General features: G+C 49.9%; 1 protein-coding gene across 2 annotated transcripts in view; it reads left to right on the top strand.

The window, feature by feature from the left end:
• Positions 1-17509, top strand: part of LOC140425534 (leukocyte elastase inhibitor-like) — a 62442-nt gene extending 44933 nt beyond the window's left edge. For both annotated transcript variants that reach the window (XM_072509937.1, XM_072509936.1), the window contains exons 4-7: positions 1037-1154; positions 2833-2975; positions 13276-13440; positions 15617-17509. In XM_072509937.1, coding sequence (XP_072366038.1) covers positions 1037-1154; positions 2833-2975; positions 13276-13440; positions 15617-16021 — 831 coding nt within the window. In that variant the 3' untranslated portion in view covers positions 16022-17509. The remainder of the gene's footprint in view (positions 1-1036; positions 1155-2832; positions 2976-13275; positions 13441-15616) is intronic.
• The last annotated feature ends 578 nt before the right edge of the window (positions 17510-18087 follow it).

Here is an 18087-nt window from a genome sequence, read left to right as displayed (position 1 = left end):
ATTAATGTATTTGGAGTATTTCATTAGGGGTGTTGAAGAGGGCAGTATTGCGGCAGCAAGGTCAAAGGTGAGCTGATTGTCGATGTTCACCCCTGAACCGCGGGTATATTACTAACAGCTGAATGAATATAAAAATGATTCCAAGCCGCAGGCTGAATTTAAAAAAAATAAACTAGAAGAGTTTAGAACCAGAGAGCAAGTAAGGCGATTGACAAAAGATGGGGATAATTTTTAGTCCAGTGATCTTCAAGCCGCTGCCTGAGGACGTAGTGGAGGCAGGTTGAAAAGGACTATACCTGAAGAGAATTTTGAGTGATGAAGGGAAAGGTTGGGAAGTGTGAGATTAGCTGAGTTACTCCTGCAGTGGGCCAGTGTGGACATGCTGGACCAAATGACCCCCCTGAGCTGTACCCACTCCGTGATTCTATTCTATAAATGGTCTATTGGTGTTTTGAAGCTTGACTTTCATGGAATTGCTACAATGTTAGAATGATTGAATGCCCATCATTGCCGTAACCAACAGGCAAACCCGTATGTCCTAATGTATATTTTCAAAGTAAGCATCCAATTTCGTGACAAAACGAGGAGTCTCAACACTTTATTACGCTGCAAATCCTTTTTTAGGATGATATTGTCATTTTAAAATGTTGGTTATTTTTACTGATGGATGGGAACTGAAAACCTTCTGCAGAAGATTAGCTTTCCATCCTTTGCAAATGTCCATTTGACCGAGAATCTGTATCCGGAGGCTAATCATTTCCTTTTCCATTGATCTTGTGTTTGAGCTGGCGAACAGTTGGAGTTGCTGGGCAAGTCATGACCAATGTAAACTTTAGCCTTGTACAAAAGGCTGTGTAAATCCACAGGATTATAAACTTGGGAGAAAGGGTGGAAATGCATTTGCCCACCTCTTTTTCCCCCCTGTCCCACCCTCAGCAATACCACATGGTCACTCCATTCCAGTGTGAAATTAATATTCAAATGGCGGAAATGAGAAAAGTGAATTGTCTTTGACATCCTGCCTGTAACCCTTCAGGATTTCATCGTGTCTACCCTGAAATACTATCAGGCAGAGTTAGCTGCTGTTGATTTTGTCAGTGCGTCAGAAGAAGCTCGGCAACAGATCAACTCCTGGACTGAAGCACAGACTGAAGGCAAGTCTGAACTGAAACTCTTCCAACTCTATTCTCACCGCGACTCCATTCATCTCTCTGCGTCCCCCCCTCCTCTTCCCTGCGTCCCCCCTCCTCTTGCCCGCGTTCCCCCCTCCTCTTGCCCGCGTTCCCCCCTCCTCTTGCCCGCGTTCCCCCCTCCTCTTGCCCGCGTTTCCCCCCTCCTCTTGCCCGCGTTCCCCCCTCCTCTTGCCCGCGTTCCCCCCTCCTCTTGCCCGCGTTCCCCCCTCCTCTTGCCCGCGTTCCCCCCTCCTCTTGCCCGCGTGTCCCCCCTCCTCTTGCCCGCGTGTCCTGCCCCCTCTTGCCCGGGAGTCTCCCCTCCTCTTGCCCGCGCGCCCCCCCCCCTTCCTCTTGCCCGCGTCCCCCCGCCTCTTGCCTGCGTCCCTGAGATGAGTTTCCGACCACCTCTTCAAGCAATCACTCAGGCCACTTATTTTCACCGTCATATTTTTGATCCTATCTTGACTGATCTGTTCAAACCCTCATTTGTGTCTGTGCTCCCTCCCGACCTGACTATTCCATCGCACGCCTGGCTGGTCTCTCATCTGTAAACTTCAGGTCATTGAAAACTGGAATCAAGTGCCATTCCCCTGTCGCTCATTCTTCTGGCTAATCCATACTGACACTATCATATTTTCTAATGCCCCTGTGAAGAGCTTTGGGGCATATGTGTTAAAGGTGCTATATAAATGCTAGTCATTGTAGATGCCCTCAGAACAGTCAATGCTTCCCAAATGGTTCCATTTGCAATGTCATTCCAGTGGGCATCGATCTATAAATGTGTTCAGTAACTTGGTTTCAGGGACACAAGTGTCCTCTCCATAACTGAAGGATCACACACCATTGTCCCCTAATCACAGAATGGTGCAGAAGGATCCTATCCGCCCATTCCGCAGCAGTCCAAACCAGCATTGTGACTTGGTGCCTTTTCCCTTTGCACATTGTTTCTATTCAAATAAACCTCTTAATGCCCTCCTGGAATGTCTCATTTCAACCTTCCTCCACCACACTTCCGGGCTGTGCGTTCCAGACCCAAACCACCCACTGCGTGGGCGTTTTCCCGCATTGCTTTTGCAAACCCCTTTTCGACTTGTGCCGTCTCGTTCTTGATCATTGACAAGCAGGGACAGTTTCTCCATCTCCAGCCCCCTCCTGATGAAAAATGTCCACTGGCCGTTACTCTCTGATTCCTATTATGCAGTCATATTTTGTATCCACCTTGCTATTTCCCCCTTTTATTCCATGGGCTATAACATTTTTCACAAGTCTGTTGTGTGGCACTGTATCAAGTGTCTTCTGAAAGTCCATGTACACCACATCAGCATTACCCTCATCGACACTTTCTGTGGCCTCCTCGAAAACGAAACCCTCCCAAGTTAGTTAAACACGAGTTCCCCTTTAGAAATCCATGGGCTGGCTCGTCCTAATCAACCCACATTTTCCCATGGCATTACTAATTCTATCCTGAATAATTGTTTGTTTCCAGAAGCCTCCCCAAAAGCTGACTGGCCTGTAAGCGCATCCTTACTCGCCCTAATAAATACTTTAGTTCATGACATTGTGGCCTTTGTCATTGATTGATTTGGTTATGTTTTCTTTTAAATTTGTTGTTGACCTGTTCACGTTAATGTAAGTGGGCCTCTTTTTATTATCCTCCCAGGCAAGATCAAGAATTTGCTCGCTGAAGGAACTGTTGATGGCTTGACCAAACTGGTCCTTGTGAATGCCATTTATTTTAAAGGAAATTGGGAGAGGAAATTCCAAGAACAAAATACTTACGAAGGAGAATTCCGAATAAACCAGGTAACCTGCGGGGAAACTCTGGAGTGATGTTCTACCTACTGTTTGATCCACACAGACTCAAATTGGAACTCCAGCAGAATATTGCTGAGTTCCCCTCAATAATTTCCTCCCCTTCGTGGTATAAATTTATATTTGTCGTCCTTGGCTTGGTTGATAATTGGGATAATGAGACCAATGCCTTGTTAGAAAATAAGATGATGACTTCCTGTGGCGGCTATGAAGGAGTAAGTCACACATTTGGTGGCTCTCGCTCGGGTCGGACTTTTGGACCTTTTTCCCCCCCCCCCGATTTTCCTACCGGACTTGAATTGAAAAGCTGATGACTGAGGCAATTGTGTACTGAATTCCCACATCGGTGCATGGAGAGGAGGACTAGAAGTGCACGTAAAGGCAGAAACAGAAAGACAGAGAAAGCTTGGGCTGAAGCTGCAGCGGGAGACAGCATGGCGGAGGACCGGACCTCTGGTTTGTCAACCCAGCAGTCAACGGAGCCGCTGATGCAAGTTATTCAGGAAGGCTTTGCTAAGCAGAAACGGGACTGCTTGGACCCGATAAAAGATTCAATTGAGCGGCTGGAGCTTGGACTGGATGCTCCACATCGGGCGATCCAGTAGGTAGAGAAGGCGCTGGCTGAGCAGGAGGAACATCAAACTGCAGTGGAGGTGGGGGATGGTGAGAGACCAGCAGCAGAAGCTCCTGGAGAAGGTGGAGGACCTAAAGAATAGGTCCCGGAGGCAGAACTTGAGAATCGTTGAAATCCTGGAGGGGTCCGAAGGAGCGGACGCTGGGGCATACATTGCGGGCATGTTTGCGAAGCTGCTGGGGATGGGGCATACTCCCGACCCTTGGAGGTGGACAGAGCTCACGGAGCACTCGCGCAGGAAGCCGCGAATGGGAGAGACCCCCCTCTCCCCCCCCCCCCCCCCCCCCCCTCCCCCCACCCGAGGGCAATGGTGGTGAGATTCCACAGGTATCTGGATAAGGAGCGCATTCTACAGTGGGCCAAGCAGACACTGAGCTGTAAATGGGACAACAGTACCAAGACCCGAGTGTGGAGGTGGCCAGGGGAAGAGCAGGCTTCAACCAGATCAGGTCGATCCTTTTTAAGAAAAAGGTGAAGTTCAGACTGTTGTATCCGGCCCGTCTCTGGGTCACGTACGAGGTACAGCACTTTTATTTTGAATCGCCTGAGGACGCGCTGGACTTCGTGAAAAGGAAAGGACTGGTGGTGGACTGAGAACTTTTGAACTTTGCTGCAACGTTCATGTTTTTTAAAAAAAAGTTTTTGTTTTGTGCAAGCTGTCTGTAATGCCTTCTGTATTGATTTTGGGACCAGTGGCAGGGCTGAGTGAGTTAAGGTTTACATTTGCACTGTTGGGGGATGGAGGTGTGCTTGTTTAGATTTTGGATCTCTTACTTGATCATTGTTGGAGTTTTTTTTTCTCTTCCTGTTTTTCTGCCAGGCAATTGTGTGGGGATTGTTTGATGTTGGAGTATGTATGTATCAGCGTGGGGGAGGGAACAGTAGGTGGGAGACTTTTCGGCGCCAGGGATGGGGGCCACCAAGCTAGCTGGGTGAGCTAGCTCTCGGAAGTGCAGTGGGGGGTGTGCATATGTTAGGTTTATTAAAGGGGTTGAGTTACAGAGTGTTACTGGGGGGGGCAAATGTTCTGCTGACGAGGGAGGGACTTGTGCTAAGGGACAGAGAGGAGGTTGGGGGCGGAGGCTGCCTGGGGGTGGGCCGGTGGAGGCGCGGAGCATGGGCTGCAGGAGAGCCCAAAAAAGGAGATGGCTGATTGGCAAAGGGGGGGGGGGGGGGCAGGGGGCAATGAGCCCCCCAACTAGGCTGATCACCTGGATGTTCAAGGGTTAAATGGTCCAGTCAAGAGGACACGTGTGTTCGCGCATCTGAGGGGACGTGGTAATGTTGCAGGAGACGCACCTTAGAGTAACTGATTAGATTGAGGAAAGGCTGGGTCAGTCAGGTCTTTCACTCGGGACTGGAATCAAAGACTAGAGGGGTCGTGATCCTGATCAATAAGCGGGTGGTGTTTGAGGGGGGTAGAATAGTCTCGGCTGAGGGAGGTCGGTACATTATGGCCAGTGGGAAACTGGAGGGGGCGCAGGTGATATTAGTAAATGTGTATGCGCCACATTGGGATGATGTGGAGTTTATAAAGGGGATGCTGGGGAAGATACCGGTCCTGGACTCGCACAGGTTGGTCATGGGAGGGGACTTCAACACAGTTATTGACCCTGGCTTAGACCGGTCCAAGTTCGAAAACGGGCAGGGTGCCAGAAATGGCAAAGGAACTAAAAGGGTTCATGGAGCAGATGTGGGGGTGGGGGGGGGACACACGACTCCTCGAGAGTCTGCAAGCGACCTCCCCCGGGGATCCCTGGTCACCCCCCCCCCCCCCCCCCCCCCCCTTTGCCCACTTAAGTCCCCTCTGCTCTACTTCCCGGCTGCCCTCCCCTACCTCCCGAGGCCTGACCTGCCAGGCCAGACCTGTGCTTGGCCCTAGCCCGCCCCCACCTCTCCTCCTCGTTGCAATCTCCCAAAAACACCTCCAGCCCCCGCTCCCTGTTCCGGCTGAAAACAATCTTGGACAGAACATTACAGTACAGGATAATCAAACAAACCGCCGCCACAAAAGCTCTGGGAGCCCCGAGTCCTTTAGTCCTCGTCCAGCTTTTTCTTTAATAAAAGTCCAAACCTGTTCTGGTGTCTCAAAGTAGTAGTGGGGTTCCTCAAACGTAACCCACAGCTTCGCAGGATGCAGCATTCCAAACCTCACCTTTTTGTAGAGGGCCGCCTTTATCTTGATGAATCCTGCGCGTCTCTTGGCCAGCTCTGTTCTCAAGTCCTGGTAAATGTGGACCTCGCAATTCTCCCATCTGCTGCTCCTCTCCACCTTGGCCCATCGCAGCACACGTTCCCCGTCAGCCAGCCGGTGAAAGCGAACCACCAAGGCCCTCGGTCGGGTCGCACGTCCTGGGCTTCCTTCCGGGGGCTCTATGCGCCCCATCCAACCCCAGGGGTCGAGGGAAGGCCTCCGGTCCCATCAGCGCCTCAAGCATACCTTTCACGTATGCGCCCGCCTCCGATCCCTCGCAGCCCTCGGGGAGGCCAACGATCCTCAAATTCTGCCTCCTGGCCCTGTTCCCCAGTTCTTCAAGCTGCTCCTGCATCCTCCTTTGGCGGGTATTCAGCTCCTCCACCTCGTGCTCCAGCTCCGCCACCGTGTCCGTCTGGCTGGAGAGCTTCACCTCAACCTCCCTGAGCGTCTTCTCCTGGACTGCCTGCGCCTCGACCATTCGGTCCATCACCGCCCTCGTCAGGTCCAACGTGTCCCTCTTCAGTTTGGTGAATCAATTCCTGAAGAACTCCATCTGTTGCTCCCTTGGCCAGTGAGCCTCTGCTCCCTGGTCACTGCCGTCCGCCATGTTTCGCCACCCGGCCTGGGGTCCCCGCTGCTCCCACTTCGAGCCCTGCCGCTACACTCGACCACTTGTGGTCCAGCTGTTCATACCCCGGGGGAAAAGCCTCTTCCTTATCGTCTCCACCGGTTCAGGTCGCCAGGTCCCAAAAAAGTCTGTTGGAAAAGATCCGTTTGCCCATCGCGGGCGGGAGCGATCCGACCTGCTTCCTTGAGAGCGCCACCGGAAGTCGAAGTTTGGCTTGTTAATCACGGAGGGCGGTGGAGCAGCTGAGAAAGGCGAGGGGGGCGATCTATGAGCATGGAGAGAAGGCCAGCAGAATGCTTGCACAGCAGCTTATAAAGAGGGAGGCAGCTAGGGAGATAGGGAAAGTAAATGACGGAGATGGGAACCTGGTTGGAGATTCAGCACGGGTGAATAAGGTGTTTAGGGATTTTTACAGTAGGCTGTATGAGTCGGAACCCCCAACAGGGCCGGAGGGGATGAGGCACTTCTTAGGATCGCTGAATTTCCCAATGGTGGTCGGGGAGCTGGTAGAAGGGCTGGGAGCCCCGATCGGGTTGGAAGGGATAGTGGAGGGTCTGAAGGCCATGCAGTCGGGTAAAGCCCCGGGGCCAGACGGGTACTTAGTGGAGTTCTATAAAAAGTTCTCTGGGATATTGGGGCCGGTGTTGATGAGTATGTTCAATGAGGCAAGGGGAAGAGGGGTGCTGCCCCCGACAATGTCACAGGTCACGATTTCGCTGATTCTGAAGCGGGACAAGAACCCGGAGCTGTGTGGGTCGTACAGGCCGATATCCTTGTTGAATGTGGACGCCAAACTGCTGGCCAAAGTTTTGTCCTTCAGGATTGAAGATTGTGTTCCAGACGTTATTGGGGAGGACCAGACGGGGTTCGTTACGTGTAGGCAGTTGGTGGCCAACATCAGGCTCTTAAACGTGATCATGATGCCCCCGGAAGGTAGGGAGGTGGAGGTAGTGATCGCAATGGATGCAGAAAAGGCTTTTGATCGGGTAGAATGGGAATATCTGTGGGAGGTACTGAGACGGTTCGGATTTGGGCGGGGCTTTATTGACTGGGTCAGGTTACTGTATCAGGCTCCTGTGGCAAGCGTACGGACCAATAGGACACTATCGTACTACTTTAGACTGCACTGGGGGACGAGACGGGGATGCCCCCTCTCCCCACTGTTGTTCGCGCTAGCTATAGAGCTGTTGGCAATTGCTCCGAGAGTCCGGGCGGGGGGGACCTGCTTCTGTATGTATCGGACCCAATAGAGGGGATGGAAGAAATCATGAGGATTCTGGGGGAATTTGGCCGGCTTTCGGGGTAGAAGCTAAATATGGGGAAAAGTGAGATGTTTGTGGTCCAGGCGAGGGGAGAGGAAAGGCGACTGGGGGAGCTTCCATTTAGATTAGTGGGGGGAAATTTTAGGTACCTAGGCATTCAAGTGGCGCGGGAATGGGACCGGCTGCATAAATTAAATCTGGCCCGACGAGTAGACCAAATGAAAGACTATTTTCGGAGGTGGGACGCGCTTCCGTTGTCACTGGCTGGGAGGGTGCAGACGGTGAAGATGACTTCCCGAGATTTCTGTTTGTATTTCAATGTCTCCCCATTTTTGTTCCGCAGTTCTTTTTCAAAATGGGTCAACAAAGTGATCTCTGGCTTTGTTTGGGCGGCCAAGACCCCGCGAGTAAGGAAGGTAATGCTTGAGCGGAGTCGGGGGGAGGGCAGGCTGGCGCTGCCAAATTTTAGTAACTATTACTGGGTGGCAAATATAGCCATGATCAGGAAGTGGGTGGTGGGGGAGGGGTTGGCATGGGAGCGTATGGAGGCTGCTTCATACCAGTTTGGGGGTGTTCCCGCTGGCACGGTATCCACCAACCCCGTGGTGGCAACCCTGAGAGTCTTGGGGCAATGGAGGAGACATGTGGGAGCAGTGGGAGCATCGGCCTGGTCCCCAATCTGTAATAATCACCGGTTTGCCCTGGGAAGTATGGATGGGGGTTTCCGGATATGGCGGAGAGCAGGGATTGAGAGGATGGGGGATATGTTTATAGAGGGGAGCTTTCCGAGTATGAGGGCGCTGGAGGAGAAGTTTGGGTTGGCGAGGGGAAACAAATTAAGGTATCTGCAGATGCGGGACTGCCTACGTAAACATGTCTCAACCTTCCCGCTCCTACCACCAAGGGGGATTCAGGACAGGGTAGTTTCCAGAGGGTGAGTGGGAGAGGAGAGCGTCTCCGACATTTATAAGGAACTTATGGGGTCAGAGGAGACGCAGACCGAGGAGCTGAAGCGCATGGAGGGGCTGGTTTAGCTCACTGGGCTAAATCGCTGGCTATTAAAGCAGGCCAGCAGCACGGTTCAATTCCCGTACCAGCCTCCCCGAACAGGCGTCGGAATGTGGTGACTAGAGTCTTTTCACAGTAACTTCATTGAAGCCTACTTGTGACAATAAGCGATTTTCATTTTAAAGGTGCTGTTTAGCACAGGGCTAAATCGCTGGCTTTGAAAGCAGACCAAGGCAGGCCAGCAGCACAGTTCAATTCCCGTAACAGCCTCGCCGGAATGTGGCGACGAGGGGCTTTTCACAGTAACTTCATTTGAAGCCTACTTGTGACAATAAGCGATTTTCATTTCATTTCATTTTCAAGTGGGAGGAGGAGCTGGGCGGAGAGATGGAGGATGGTCTATGGGCAGACTCATTGAGTAAAGTCCACAACATGTGCCAGGCTCAGCCTAGTACAATTCAAGGTCATTCACCGGGCTCACATGACAGTGGCCCGGATGAGCAGATTCTTTGGGGTGGAAGCCAGGTGTGCAAAATGTGCGGGAGGATCAGTGAACCATGTCCACATGTTCTGGACATGTCCGAAGCTTCGGGGATTTTGGCAGGGGTCATGTCCACAGTGTTAAAAACAAGGGTGGCGCTGAGTCCAGAGGTGGAGATTTTCGGGGCATCGGAAGACCCGGGAGTCCAGGAGGAGAAAGAGGCAGACATTCTGGCCTTTGCTTCCCTGGTAGCCCAGAGACGGATACTATTGGCATGGAGGGACTCAAAGCCCCCAAAGTCGGAGGCCTGGCTATCGGACATGGCTAGCTTTCTCTGTCTGGAGAAAATCAAGTTCGCCTTGAGAGGGTCACTGTTAGGGTTCGCCCGGAGATGGCAACCGTTCGTCGACTTCTTCGTGGAAAATTAATCGTCAGCAGAAGGGGGAGGGGGGGTAGTTTAGTTTAGTGTAGGGGGTTAATAAAGGTGGGACCTGTAGGGGAGGGAGATGTCTTTTGCACTATGTTTATAGATTCATGTACATTGTTTATTTTGTTGTTGTAATACCAAAAATACCTCCATAAAATGTTTATTTAAAAAAAAAAGAAGAAAATAAGATTATAAGAAACTGTATAGGCCATTCGGCCCCTCGAGCCTGCTCTGCCATTCAATAAGATCATGGCTGATCTGATTGTGGCCTTCACTCCACTTTCCTGTCTGACCCCTGAACCCTCGACTTCTTCCTTATCCATCAAAAATCTCTCTTAAGTGAGTAGTTTCAATGACCCAACCTCTGCTTGCTGAGAATTCCAAAAGGCCTTCTGTGAGGAGAAGTTCTTCCCCATCTCCATCCCAAAGCTGTGCCCCCTAGTTCTAGATTCCCCCCCCCCCCCCCCCCACACGAGGAAAGACCCACTTGGCACCTACCCTAGGGGGCGGCACAGTAGTTAGCACTGCTGCCTCGTGGCTCCCGGCACCTGGGTCCGACGGTCTGTGTGGAGTTTGCACTTTCCCCCCCCCCCCCCCCCCATGTCTGCGTGGATTTCTTCCAAGTGCTCCAGTTTTCTCCTCCGCAGCCCAAAGATGTGCAGGTTAGGTGGATTGGCCATGCTGAAATTACTCCCCAGTGTCCAAAAGGTGTGCCGGTTAAGTGGGGTTATGGGGATGGGTTGGGGGAGTGGATCTTGGTAGGGTGCTCGTTCAGAGGGTTGGGTGCTCATTCAGACTCGATGGGCTGAATGGTCTCCGTCTGCACTGTCGAGATTCTACCCTATCGAGTCCCCTGAATCTAGTGAGTGTTTCAATAGATCGTGAAGTGCCAGTTTGCTTTGGTGTGCGAGAGAGGAGTATAAATTCCTACTCCTCCCCCAACCCCCCCCAAAAGATTCTGATCGAAATGGAGCATTTTAATGACCCGTAGATGTGCCGAGAGTTACTAGTGACAACACCCAACGTACAAGTTATGCAGCCCCTTCCTGAAATAGTGCAGGTTTGTTGCGAGAAGGAAGCCATAACAATGGCTAAACCTAGCAGTGAGCTTTAATTTTGGGAGGGCTGTGTGCTGGCCTGTAACTGTCTAGCAACTTGCACAACCCCATTTGATTATGCTCAGCATTGCTATTAGTTCCTGAAATAAACTGGGGGGGATTAACTTGAGTGGGTGTGGACTGAATCCCTTTTTATTTTGTCCTGGATTCTCATCCTCCAAGTGAAACAAAGGAGACAATATTGATCCCATTGGTCTCCAGAAACTCGTTCATGCGGTCGGGGTTGTTCCAAATAAATTGTTTAAATTTAATCGTCTGTCGGGAAGCTTGAAAGCTCAAGACTAAAATTCCTAGCATTCGCCCTGATTTTGGGAAGCTGATTTTTGATTTTGCGCCAATATGTTTCCCCCGCCCACCATGCTTCCTGTTGCTGGCGAGACTGGAAAATTCCAGCCATTGTTGATGGGTCTGAACCAGGGAGTGTCGTAATGGTGAATTCAATATCAACTCCGTTACTGAAACCCATCAAAAAGCAAGACCTGAAAGAGAAATGAAAGACATCTCCAACAATTCAAATCTGAAGGAATGAGACTCCACACTTCAGTGCCAGAGGGCGTTGTTTGGTTATAATTCCCACAGTTAAAAAGGTACTTGTACTGGAATGGAGAAAAGCTATCGAGGTCTCGGGCTGTGTTTACTGTTGCCTGTCCAGCCGCTCGAAGTCCTCCGATTTGTGGTGTAACAACTCTGTTCCATTTGATCTCCTCCATTTATTTCTACCATACAATCTGGCCCAATGGGGGCACACTCGAAGTGGAAGGAACTGACTGGTGGTGTTGCTCCAAGGCCTGTGCTATGGCATCATTTATTCGCTATTTAGTGATTAATGACTTGGATGACACAATAAGAACCCGATATCTGAGTTTGCTGATGACATAACAATTGGCATGCACGAATTGGCATGCATTAACTAATGTAAATAGGGAGCATAAAATTTCAGAGGCATTGGTCGATTTAATTGGGCAAAACTGTTGTAGATAGATTTCAGTGCAAATAAGTGAGGGCATCCACCTTGGACCGAAAAAAGAAGCTGACTACTTAGGGGTATGAAGAGATTTAGGAGACCATATACGCAGATCCTTCATGACCGAGACGAGTACAAAAATATCTAAAAGACCAATGGGAAATTGACCTTATTTAAGCCGGATCGACACATGGAAGGAAGGATGTTTTTTGTTACAGCTATAAAAAAACCCTGTTTATATCTCATCTGGAATGTTATGTAAATTCTGGCAACACATCTTTAGAAGGGACTTGTGGACCATGGGAAGGAGTGCAATATAGATTTAGAAATGAATCCAGGTTGGGTTAAATGAACCAGGCTACATTACAGCAATGACGGCACTTCTAAAGTACCTCCATGGCTGTGAAACACTCTGGGACATGTTGAGGTCATGAAAGGTATTACATGAAAGCTCTTTTACGCTTCCTTTCCTTTGAATACGGAAGGTTTAGGAGTGATTGGAAGTTTTTGAATTTTGAAAGTAAGGGTAGATTTGAGGGAAGTGTTTTTTGCTGGTGGAGTTCATTCAGGGCAAGGGTCATGACCTTTCTCAGTAAAGACTGCAAGCCGCTTCCACTAAAAGCAGTATGTCGGAGCTCAATTAATCCTTTTAACATATGGGCGATGGTTTTTTGTTTTCCAGTCAAGGGTACAATGGATATGAAGACGTGCTGGGTAGATGGGATGAGGGTACAGCTTGGCCATATTTCCATTGAAAGAGGGCTGGGCAGTTATTGTTGGTCCTATGTTAGTAATTTGGGATTTGTCCTCATTGCTGCATTCCAAAACTCCAGCTTACCCGCCAACCTGTAGGAGCCTGAATTTAATCTCATGGTATCGGCCATCAGTTGGAAGACTTACCCGTGTGCACTTCATCTTAAATATGATTGGCCATGAAGTTTCTGATGAGGGGAAAGGGGGCATCTGGGGCGGGCAACCAACAGCCTTGACATGTAAAGATCGGAAAATAAGTACAGGCTGGTGATGGGTGAATGACTGGTCAGATTCGGGATGTACTGATGTACAAGTCTTCAGTGGAATTGAAAGAAAACTGAAAAATAACACCGGCTTCCTGAATCGCATAACTACACTCCCAATTGCATGGTGATATGTCTAGTTGGCTACATAATTCACATGGAATTTGGTCCATTAAATGTTTTGAAAACTTGATCTAACTCCCGGGGGCAACGTTCCCCCTCATTTCTCTTTAGCGGGTAAGGCTGGCTTGAGATTGGCTCATGGCCGCACATCTTTATGGGAACATCGCTCGAGCTCGGTCCATTTGTTCCCCGAACTGCACATTCCCCATTGTTGCACACGCTGCAGCTTTTAGAGGAAGCATTGATTGTGAAACCCACGTACCACCGCGAACGCTGAGAAGCGAGTACCGGATAAAGCTGGCAGAGCAGATCATCGGTGGGTGGCACAAAGTGAAAGGAAGCCTTACTTTGTAACCACCTCCCCGAAATACATTAGGGCGTTCGGGTGTGTGATGCTCTCTAAACATTGCTAATAGTCTCTGTTCACTTGCAGAATGAAACTAAACCTGTGCAAATGATGCGCCAAAAAGCCAAGTTCAATATGGCTTACATTTCTGAAATCAAAGCCAAAGTCCTTGAGCTCCCCTATGTCCAGAGTGAGCTGAGTATGATCGTCCTACTGCCAGATAGGGACGACAACTCTGATGGGCTGCAAAATGTAAGTTGGAAACTTGTAAACATGAAACATTGCCTCATTCTTCAGAGGAAAACAAATCAGTTGAGGGGGGAACAAATTATTAATTCCGCTCCCATCATCCAAAAACAAATCTGCACAGTGGACTCCAATTTCGTGACCACATGGGGTGGAAAATTCAGACAAACAATCTATTGGAATGGATAATGACTCGGGCTAAGATCTGGTTGACCAAATGCGTAAAAAGGGAAGTGGCCGGAGGAACGTTTTTGGACACAGTTCGCGTATGAAATGTCTCCTCTTCTTAACAAATGGAGACTGTGCTCCAATGTTTAAAAAGGTGCAGAAAACCCTCCAGGACGGATGTTCGGAGTCCCATGTCAGCATCTTTTTTGAGGGTAAATTTACTCTGACCGTCATTGTTTAGGAGGTTGACACATTTTTCCCCAAGTAAAATTTACTTTCATTATTCGGTTAGCAACGTAGTCAAAACCCCAAGTTTATTTTTGAATCCATTGGTGAAGGTTTCATGAGGTGAATGAGCCCTGATTCAGCACTAATAACCTCCTTATTTGAAGATATGTTAACTGGATGGGAGGTATTATGTGGGGGTCCCCAGGGCCCCCAGACAAGTGGCAGAATGGATTACCAGTTGGCTTCAAGACCGAAAGCAGAGACTGAGTACAGGACGGTTATTCAGAGCCGCAGAAGGTGGGACGTGTGTCCCACCGGGATCGAGTGTTGGAATCACTGCTGTTCACTGCTGTTTCTATGAATGATTTGTTCTTAATTTTGCAGGGGCGCCAAATTGGGAGGGGCGGTCAGTACTGAGGGAGGGCTGCAGCAATTGCAGAAGGCCATTAATCATTTTCCAATTATTTGCCCATTCATTTAAGTTCAACACCCGATAAATGTGTGACTGTAATCGGGAGGTCATGTTACTTGGAAGGACCGAGTCCAGGTCGGCAGATGAACAAGGGGAACCAGAGTACAAGTACATCAGTCACTTAGTTGGCAAGACCATGAGAAAAAACAAACCAACCTCTCGCCTTAGTATCTAGGGAGGTATCAACCCCTGTTAAACCACACTTTGAACTTCTGCTTAAATATTCCATAAATTGGAAAAGGATTGAAGGACTGGGTCCTTTTTTTTTCTCTTGGCTTGAGGGGGGGTGGTCATGAGGGGGAATGGGTCATTGGAGGGGGGGGGGTCATGAGGGAGAGTGGGTCATGAGGGAGACTGGGTCATTGGGGGGGTCATGAGGGAGAGTGGGTCGTTGGGGGGGGGGGGTTGTGAGGGAGAGTGGGTCGTTGGGGGGGGTCATGAGGGAGAGTGGGTCGTTTGGGGGGTTGTGAGGGAGAGTGGGTCGTTTGGGGGGTCGTGAGGGAGAGTGGGTCGTTGGGGGGTCATGAAGGATAGTGGGTCGTTGGGGGGCATGAGGGAGAGTGGGTCATTGGGTGGGTCGTGAGGGAGAGTGGGTCAATGGGAGGTCATGAGGGAGAGTGGGTCATTGGGGGGTCATGAGGGAGAGTGGGTCGTTTGGGGGGGGGGGGCGTGAGGGAGAGTGGGTCATTGGGTGCCGTGAGGGAGAGTGGGTCATTGGGGGGGTCGTGAGGGAGAGTGGGTCAATGAGGGGGTCGTGAGGGAGAGTGGGTCAATGGGGGGGTCGTGAGGAAGAGTGGGTCAATGGGGGGGTCGTGAGGAAGAGTGGGTCATTGGGGAGGTCGTGAGGGAGAGTGGGTCGTTGGGGGGGACGGGGATGTGAGGGAGAGTGGGTTGTTGGGGGACGGGGACGTGAGGGAGAGTGGGTTGTTGGGGGGGGGGGACGTGAGGGAGAGTGGGTCGTTGGGGGGCTTGAGGGAGAGTGGGTCGTTGGGGGGGGGGGGACGTGAGGGAGAGTGGGTCGTTGGGGGGCGTGAGGGAGAGTGGGTCATTGAGGGGGGGGGGGCTGTGAGGGAGAGTGAGAGTAGGGTGTGAAGGAACCGAGGGTAGGAAGCGTGGGGAACAAGGCTGAGGGGCTGACCCAATTGTGGCCTTTTAAGATCGTGGAAGGTTCTGGACCGACTGCAACAAAACTGATAAGGTAACAGACGGGCAGCAAAAACGTGCCACTTGAAAGTGCTGTTTGTTTTAAACGCTCTGAATGAATGTTGGCTTCCAGATCGTTTTTTAACATTTTGGATTTGTTTTTATTCTTAGCTTCAAAATCGGCTCACCTTTGATAAGCTGATGGATTGGACCAACCCGGAGAAAATGGACAACATGGAGGTGAAAGTTGTTCTTCCCAAGTTCAGGCTGGAGGAGAAATACGACCTGAAATCCACCCTGACCCTTATGGGGATGGCAGACGCTTTCAGCCAATCACAAGCTAACTTCTCTGGGATGGCGGAGAAAAATGATCTGGTTCTGTCAAAAGTTGTTCATAAAGCCTTTGTCGAGGTTAATGAAGAAGGCACCGAAGCGGCTGCTGCCACCGCAGCTATCGTCATGTTGCGATGCGCAATGGTGACGCCAGAGTTTGTGGCTGATCATCCATTCCTGTTCTTCATCAGGCACAACAAGACGCGCAGCATTTTGTTTTTTGGCAAGCTCGCCTCACCTTGAATCACAGCGCCCCGAGCTTCAGCTATTGCCCCCCCCCTCACAAAGCCCTGAGCTGCAGCTATTGCCTCCCCCCCCCCCCCCCCCCCCCCACAAAGCCCGAGCTGCAGCTATTGCCACCCAAGCCTGCTTTGGTCAGTTGGGTAATATCGAAACAAGTGGTTTTCCAAGTGAGCTGAGTAGAACCGTTGACAATCTAATGGATCTCTCACATTGTCCGGTGAGGCAAAGGATGAATGATTGTGAGTGAATACAGAAGTGTGAAAAAGCACTTGTCTGGATATTATAATGGGGGGAAAGCATCTCCATTTATGCAATGTAGTAAGAGGACCAAAAACACTGATCTTTATTTTAATTGTGCCATCCTATCTGGTTTAATGATGACTTATTCCAAAACTAAAAGTGGGCGCGATTCAGTTGAACTGTGCTGAGCGGCGTCTTTAGCGGGAGGTTTCTTGTCGCCTGCAGCCGCAATTCAACGGCTTTGCCGCGAGAGCAACACCCCGTTGAGGCCACGCGCCATTTCCTCACTTCACCCAACTTGTGTCTTCTGATGTCCTTGGGCTCACCTCACCTCTTATGGGCACGGCACCCACAGCATGGGCAACCTGAGTACCGGCAGTGCCTGGGGAGCACTGGGGTGCCACCCTGCCCAGAGCCAGACCACCCCGGAGCCTCAGCACCCCTGCGAGAGACCCGATGAGGTGCCATCACCACTTTCTGACCCAGTGCCAAATGGCTCCCGGTTCAGGCCTCCCCGGCAAGGCCGGTGAATCCCAGGCCCTGGGTGAATTGGACGAGCACCTATTTAAAAGGGTCCTGCATGCACACCTGGATCTTGCCCATCAAGATCACATTGAATCTCTTGAGCGATTTCGAGAATCTCGATCCAGGCCTCTCGCGAGATTCCACAGCCCGACCCGACACCAAGTCAGGCGTGATGCGCCCGCTGAATCGCGCCCAGTATTTTAACTCATCCAGGCAGACGATACAATCCCGTCAAACCCCATTACAGCATTTAACAGTTGGATAAATTTGAGTTAATTCACTACTGCATCTGACGCTTAATTCAACCACTGCTCAATTTGTGAATAATCTCTGAAATTTACCATTATTACCAGTTTAGGTGAGATTCCATACATTATATTTTAAATAAAAATAGTATTCTCGAATTAACCTTTTTTCTATTCTCTTAACTGTCTTGTGCATGTCTAAGATGACCTGGGATTGTTCTTACCCAGATTATTTTTTTTTTTAAACTCTAAAATGTGTGAAGTTCTTTTTTTGCATTGTGAATTATCTTTGAGGTGAAGGGAAATGAGGGCTGGAAGGAGTGTTCAAACCTCTGGAGAGAAAATTGTGAAATGAATACCGCAACGGGTGTGATTTTCTTGCTGTGTGTCACCTATTATGTTGAGGGCTGCAAATTAAAAAATATATAATTGAGCTTTTGCAATTGATGCCAGAATAAATAAAACGCTTTTAATTTGCCTCATGTTTACTTTATCACTCAATTTGTGGGATCAATGAGAGGAAACAATTGGACACTTTTAAGTTTAATGTTACCCTTAAAAACCTGTCTTGTTAAAATGGTCAAGTGTTATGTTCTGTGTTATGGCCATAGTACAGATGCACACAGGCCATCGATATAAATAAAAGCAAATCACTGCGGCTGATGGAATCTGATGGTCACACAGACCATCTAGTTCTTTGACTAGTTAGATAATTTATGAACCAGATCAACACGTGGAGAGATGAGTAATGAACTATAATACAAACAGTAACTCCTGGAGCTACATCTAATGCTCTGTCCTCTAGCATGATTCACTACTGACTGCCGGATCGTTCCAGTCACATGGTAGGTCCCTATCGCCACCTGCTGGTCAGAAGTCAGTGGGTCTCTATCGCCACCTGCTGGTCAGAAGTCATACTGATAACCATGCACATTGACCGATCACTATATACATTGATTGCATATCGCCAGTCAACTTTCTTATTTAGGTATGGTGGGCGGGATTCTCTAGCCAGCGATGCCCGAAATGCAATTTTGCAGAGAATGGCGCATGAGC

The sequence above is a fragment of the Scyliorhinus torazame genome, chromosome 6, assembly GCF_047496885.1.
Source record: "Scyliorhinus torazame isolate Kashiwa2021f chromosome 6, sScyTor2.1, whole genome shotgun sequence".
Classification (NCBI taxonomy): Eukaryota; Metazoa; Chordata; class Chondrichthyes; order Carcharhiniformes; family Scyliorhinidae; genus Scyliorhinus; species Scyliorhinus torazame.
The sequence above is the reverse complement of the archived record's forward strand: the minus strand, read 5'-3'. Positions and strand labels throughout refer to the sequence as shown.